Source organism: Micromys minutus, assembly GCF_963924665.1.
Source record: "Micromys minutus genome assembly, chromosome: 32".
In the NCBI taxonomy this organism is placed as follows: Eukaryota; Metazoa; Chordata; class Mammalia; order Rodentia; family Muridae; genus Micromys; species Micromys minutus.
The window spans coordinates 21,947,667-21,955,031 of NC_137967.1; the positions used below are offsets into that span (position 1 = coordinate 21,947,667).

At 44.5% G+C, this 7,365-nt stretch overlaps 1 protein-coding gene across 1 annotated transcript; it reads right to left on the reverse strand.

Moving 5' to 3' along the window:
- Positions 1 to 3,475: 3,475 nt before the first annotated feature.
- LOC308413657 (ubiquitin-conjugating enzyme E2 variant 1-like) lies at positions 3,476 to 3,769 on the reverse strand (the record flags this gene model as incomplete). The annotated part of the gene is made up of 1 exon (XM_080908703.1): positions 3,476 to 3,769. The coding sequence occupies one exon, from the start codon at positions 3,767 to 3,769 to the stop codon at positions 3,476 to 3,478; it is 294 nt and encodes a 97-aa protein (XP_080764829.1).
- Between the last annotated feature and the right edge of the window lie 3,596 nt (positions 3,770 to 7,365).

Consider the following 7,365-nt stretch of genomic DNA (forward strand, 5'->3'; position numbering starts at 1 on the left):
AAGCATTTGTGTCTGGCTTTGAGTAAAATGCCTCAGCAAAGCTATGTTTGGGTCAAACAGTAGAGGCTGAGATGAAACTGAACCTTGAAGGAATGTTGCCTCCCTGGAAAGTCTGTACTCGGTGCTACATGAGAGCTTGCAGCTGCACCAGTCTTGATCTTAAGACTAGATGATGCCTAGCCGTAGTCAAAAGGGACTGGGATATGTGTGGGTTGTCTGCTTTCTTGGGCACAAGGGCAAGATAACTTTGGAGGCTGGAACCTTTCCCAGCTCTAATTAACCTTGTATGATGCTTGACTAAAGTAACTGTGGTGAGCTAGCTGGGTGTCAATCTTCTCTGAGAAGTTGTACCCCTCTGCTCCTTTGGAAAATGAAGACTTAGCATCTTGGTGAGCTTTTCTTTCTACTGCAGCACCTTTAACCAACACCCATAGGAATGTGTCAAGACAGAGATAAAGAAAAAACATGAAAGACTTTCTATAATTGGATGGAAATGTACACAAAGTATAACTAAACTTATGGGACACAATGAAGGTGGTTTTCAGAGGCAACTTCCTAGTACGAAGTGCCCACATCCATCAAAAGAGTAGAGAAATCTCATCTCAGCAACTTAACAGCACACCTGAAAGCTCTAGGGAAAAAAAAAAAGAGGTAATCACACCCTAAAGGAGTAGAAAAGAAATAATCAAACTCAGGGCTGAAAGCAAAATATAGAAACATAGAAACGAAGAGAATAATAAATACAGAGACTCAATAAAACCCTAAGTAGGCTTTTTGAGAAAATCAACAAGATAGACAAACCCTTATGAAAATTAATGAAAAGATGCAGGGTGGGGAGTGAGGATCCAAATTAATAAAATCAGACATGAAAAGGGGGGCATAAAAAGGAAATCTAGAGAAGCATTAGGACATACTTAAAAAACCTGGGCTCCACCAAATTGTAAACTCTAAACGAGATGGATATTTATTCCCAGTAGCCATCACCAAAGTCGATCAAGGTCAGATATGCAATGAATCATACCAATAACTCTTAGTGAATTATTAAAAGTCCCCCACAACCTCCTCACATCAGATGGTTTCAGCTCAGAATTCCACTAGATTATCAAAGAAAAGTTAATGACAAGAGTCCTAGAATTATTCCAACAATATAAACGGAGGTAACACAGCCCAGCTCATTTTACAAGGCCATGACCACCCAGGTACATAACCACACAAACTACCCAGAAAGATAATTACAGACCAATTTCCCCTATGAACATAGATGCAAAAATACTCAGTAAAATATGTACAGACTATCTTAGTTAGGGGTTCCACTGCTGTGAAGAGACACCATGACCAAGGCAATTCTTACAAAGACTAACATTTAATTGGAGCTGGCTTACAGTTGCAGAGGTTTAGTTCATTATCTTGGGAGGAAGCATGGCAGCTTGTAGGCAGACACAGTGTTTGGGGAACCAAAAGTTCTACCTCTTGATCTGAAGACACAGAGGGCGCTGGATTTGTTTTCTACTGGGCATAGCTTGAGCATAGGAGACTTTGAAACCTTACCCAGCAGTATCAAACTTCCTGTAGCAAGGCCATGCCTCCTCCAACAAGGCCTCACCTTCTAATAGTGCCTCTCTCTATGGTCCCAGCATTCAAACCCATGGGTCTATTGGGGACAAACCTAGTCAAACCACCACACAGGCCATATACAAGAATACATCTAAAACATCATCTACCATGTTCAAGTAGGCTTTTCACCCCAGAGATGCAGGGGGGTGATTCAATATAAGAAAACCAATAAATGTAACACACCATAAAAACAAACATACCAAAACAAAAAAAAAAAAAAAAACAAAAAAAAACAAAAAAAAAACACACATGATCTTCTCAATAGGTGCGGGAAAGGCCTTTGACAAATCCAACACTTCTTCATGAGAAAAGTTCTGGAGATTAGGGATAAGAGGGACATACCTAAACATAGTAAAGACAGACTACAAAAAGCCTATAGACAACATCAACTTAAATGAAGAGGAAATCAAAGCAATTCTATAGAGAATATCTTGTGTACTGTATGGATGTATACGGTTACACCATCTGTCAATTAAAAAGCACATGACGTATGACTTAGGCAGGAAATTGGAGGTGGGACATCTGGGAGGCAGAGAGGATTCTGGGTGAAAGCCAAGAGGGAAGATCTGCCAGGGAAGATGTGGGGACATAGACACATAATACCTGAACACAGGTAACTTTTTTTCCCCAACACAATGAATTGCCTTTATTTCGGTATGCATCCACATTTCAACATTTAGTGGAGGACATGGCAATGAGCCAGGAGGCCAGGCCCACCGATCCGCAAAGGATCTGCAAACATGGTGACACAGAGCTCCTCTGGGTCCCTGCTGAGGGTCTGAGGAGCAACACTGAAACCTGATCCCCAGGGTCAGGGCCTAGTGTCCTGCTGTCAGACTCACATCAGACCAAATGGTGGCCAAAGTGACTGAGAGACCTGTTGAAACCTCTTCAATGTGTAAAAGCAAAGCAATTATGGGAAAAGAACTGTGTGCGCTGAGGACTCTCTGCATGGCCTTTCTCTAGGCATATATCCAAGGATCCTGAGCGCTGGCGGGTCTGAGTCACCCTGTGACTGCTCTGTTCACCTCTAGACCTGAGCTCAACACTCAAGCACCGATGGTGGCGGCAGGGCCAAGGACCCGGCGCTCTCTTTCCAGGCTGGTGGCAGGTGAAGGAGTGTGGTCCGGAGCTAAGTGAGGAAGGCCAGGCTCTTCCAACCTCATCTGATGGCTTCTGGCCACAGCAAGTGTTGGGTGGTGATGGACAACAGGGGACTCGAGGAGGGGGAAAGCAGCACCCCTTGATAAAGGTGGGGAGATGGAAAGCCCTGAATTCCTCACCTGCGGCCAATTTCAGTGGGAGAAGAGGTTACAATCTAAACTTTGGCCAAGGGTAGGAGTGGAGGAGTACGGACCATGGCTTGGGTGGGGCATCACTTAAGACTTAAGAAAGCAGGGGTGCAGCCAAAGCGCCCCAAGCACAGCAGTGGTCAGTTCCACGGCTGCTACCTGAAGCCTCCAAATCTATTCTAAGGGCCACCACACAGCTGTGGTGGAGGGAGGGGCGGGCAAAGGCAGACCCAGGCCATGTGCCAGCAGCAGGTGATTGTGTGACGTGTCTGTTCACAGTTGCGTTAGCTGTGCCCACCGCTCCCAGAGGAAACAGATTTAAACACACCTTCTTGATCCCAGAAGTTCAACCGGGTAGACAGTGGTTACACCCGATAATGACGTTACACAGCACAACTTAAGGTATTTCAAATGGACAAGAAGTTAGTGTCAGAACAGTGTCTCAGGATGAAGTCTGAGTGGGGCTTCCTCTCCAGCACTTTGAGGTCTGCAGATGTATCTAGAAAATTCACTACTGTGGGAAATGAAGACTTGGGTTGGATGGGGAGGGGAGGCTGGGGCCTTGGTGACTAATTGCTGTAACACTGTCCTTCTGGTGGCGGTGGCAGCTTCATGTTCTCTATTGACATCATCAAGCACCACAATTCCTGCAGGGTGACTTTGATGCTGTGGGAATGCTGCCACTTTGCCAGCACTGCTGTGACTCTCAAATCCACCACTCCACTCGAACTGCTCACACCGCTCATATTGACCCTTGTTACAAATCTGACAGACAGGGGTGCTTCCGGGTACTTAGGCCCACATTCTATTTGAAGGCTGTATATCTGGTTCTCATAATTGTCTGAGCCTGTGGTGACTGCCATCTTGCTTTGCTGTCCCTCGAAGGCCGGCCCCTTCCTCACCCCCACAGGTAACTATTAATGTGGCAGAATGTGGGTTAAAATAATTGGGTTATCTAAGTTATGATCTAGTCAGAGAAGAGCCTAGCTATATGGCTAAGGTATTTGTAAACATATTTTGAGTCTGAGTTTTTATTTCTGGGAGGATGGGGCTGGGAGGAAGAACCAGGCATAAGTTTTACACAATTCCACTAAAATCCAGAACAAGGCAAGGCTGCCACTTTCTACATATCTGTTCAATACACGGAGGAGGTAAAGTGGATACATATGGAGAAGGAACAAGTCAAAGTATCTTTATTTACATCTGATGTGATGATGTTCAGATGTGACCCTAAAAATCACACTGGTGAATGCCTACGGTTGATAAACACTTTCAGCACAGTAGCTGGATTCAAAATTAACTCAGAAAAATCACTAGCCTTCCTATATACATACAACATACTAAGAAAAGATTAAGGAAACAATATCTTTTACTGTTGCCCCAAATAATATGAAATATCTTGGTGTAATTCTAACCAAGCACTTAAAACACTTTCACTTGCACATCTGATAGAGGCCTAATATTAAAAATATAGAAAGAACACAAGAAACTAGATATTCCAAAAAACTCAAATAATCCAAGTAAAATGGGGTATAGATCCAAACAGAAGTCACAATAGAGGAACATCAAATGTCTGAGAAACAAAGAGACATTCAACATCTTTAGCTATCAGGGAAATACAAAATGAAATCTCAAAAGCTTTGAGATTCCATCTATGCCTATCAGGCTAGCTAAGATCAATAACACGGGTGATAACTCTCACATTGGTGAGGATGTGGAGCAAGGGGAATACTTCTCCATCACTGGTGGGAGGGAAAACTTATACATCCAATATGGAAACCAGGTGGAGCCGTTTATCAGGAATATGGGAATGGGTCTTCCTCATGATCTAGTTGTGCCACTTTGGGCATATATACAAGGGATGCTTTTTTCTCCAAGGACACTTGATCAGCCGTGTTCATTGCTGCTTTGTTCCTAATAGCCAGAAAATGGAAATAATCCGGGTGTCCCTTAAGAGAGGAATGGATAAAGAACACACAGTACGGACGGATCATCTAAGGGTGGAAACCATTTTGCTGCAAGGTCAGAACAAGTTCATTTCTGTTGGATTTGAAATTCAAACGGACAGTGCTTTAACCTGTATGCGGAATGTGACATGCTCCCTATCCTATGGATTTTAACTCACAGTGTGAATATACGCTGATAAGATTTTCTGCCAAATAATTTTAAAATGCTCATCTAGGGGCTGGAGAGATGGCTCAGTGGTTAGAGCACTGACTGAGTGCTCTTCCAGAGGTCCTGAGTTCAATTTCCAGCAATCACATGGTGTTCACAACCATCTGGAATGGGATCTGATGCCTTTTTCTGGTGTGTCTGAAGACAGCGACAGTGTACTCATAAAATAAATAAATCTTAAAAAATATTATTTAAAAAAAAATGTCTATCTGAATTCTATGTAACCAAAATACATCTGGACATCCCCTGACCCTTGAAAACTCTGTAGCCTTGCAGTGCTGTGTTTTTGTATTTGAGAGAAGGTCAGGAAACCTAGAGCAGTGGGAGGTAATAATAAACTGACTCTTTTTTTAAAAATACCATCTTTATTTTTTTAAAGATTTATTTATTTATTCTATATAAGCACACTGTAGCTGTCTTCAGACACACCAGAATAGGGCATCAGATCTCATTACAGATGGTTGTGAGCCACCATGTGGTTGCTGGGAATTGAACTCAGGACTTCTGGAAGAGCAGTCAGTGCTCTAACCGGTGAGCCATCTCTCCAGCCCCCAATAAAGTGTCTCTTAATGGCATTTTGCTATATTTACAGATTGGTGCCTTGTTCAGCCATCATAAGAATGTCTCCCTCAGCCTGGCAGTGGTGGCACTCACCCTTAATTTCAGCATGCAGGAAACAGACAGTTGGATCTCTGTGAGTTCAAGGCCAGTATAGCTACATGGAAAAGCAAGCAAGAGTGACTTTCTCCTGCAGCAAATGGGAACAAATTTGAGACCCACTCCCAGACAATATGCAGAAAGAGACAGACAGACAGAGATGGGGGCAGGCATGGCGCATTGCTATACATGCAGTGGGTCTCTGGTTCTTGTGCCTGCTCTTGGGGCTCTTTTATTTTTCTGATGGCTTGCCATGTCTAACTTGGATACGATGGTTCTTGTCTCATCCTGTTATATTTCACTGTGCTTTGTTTTGCGTTTGTCTCTTAGAAGCCTGTTCTTTTCTAATGAGAGGTGGAAATGGAGTGGATCCTGATGGAATCAGAATGTGTGTGTGTGTGTGTGTGTGTGTGTGGGAGGACTGGGAGGAGTAGAGGGAGGGAAATTGTATTCAGATTATATTGTATAAGAAGAGGATCTGCTTAATGAAAAGGGAAAAAAGACAACTAAAGTTGCAGTTTTTTATGTCTGGAATCCACGCACAACTTCTTCAGCTCCGGCCTGTGCAGCACCGTCTGTCTTTTAGGTTCTGACTGGCTCCACCCCATGGTTGCTGCTGCTGCTCTGGATAATCTCATGGTTAGTGCTGAGTTCTGCTGCAACTGGCCTGCAGCTGCACCAAAAGCCTCACCTGGACTGCCTTCAAGGACCCCAGCTCTGCTACAGCTGCCAATCCTCAGCTGTTCTTCATGATCCCTTCAGACCTCCCAAACCAGCACCACGTGGGTGAGCACTTCAAACCTACAAAACCAGCACCCCGTGGTGCCTTTTCTGTAGGATGACTAGCTAGTTTCGGTGGCCAGTTTAACTCCCTGCCAGCCCTCCTCCCACTTTCCAGCCCAACCCCTTTAAATGTTTCTACCAATCGTCCCTCCTTCAGTCCCTCAACAGACTGCTTAAATAATCCCTTCTCCCAGTTTTCCTAACACTTGCAGCTCCAAACTGTAGACTGGTCTAGCCTAACTGCTCAGCTTAGCTTCTTCTGACTCTCTCCTAACACAGTCTTCTGCACTAACCGCCTTCTCTCTCTGCTAGCCCACCCCCTTCCCCCTTTTCTGTTCCTTGCCTGGCTTTTTTAAAAATAACCTATCCTGTTCCCAGAAATCCAAGAGGCAAAGAACTCTGAAGGCCTTGGGAGTCCAACAGTTCTAAGAGGTAAGAATTCTTAAAGGGTCAGTACACTAGCAATTGGGGCTCCTTTAAAGGCCCAGGTGCACAAGATAAATCATATGCACTCTTATGTTCCCAAGTTCAGCTGCTAACACACGGTATAACCTTGGGCAAGTCTTGACCACAGCTTGTTCATTGGCACAGCCTCCAGAATCCTGTGGTCTCATCACATCTGGAATCTCAGGGGGGCTGGAGAAGGGCTCAATGTGCAGAGCTTCAAAGGCATCATCTGCTCGGAAGGCCAGGCCCACTGTGGCTGGAGCCTGTGGCTGTGTTGTCTGGCTTGTGAATCCACACTCTCCCAGTTCCGTCATCAAGGAGCTGGTCCTCTTTGTACAGCCTCTGCCCCTCCTGAAGCTTGAGTATGGCCTCAACAATGGGTGTCAGCTCGAACACG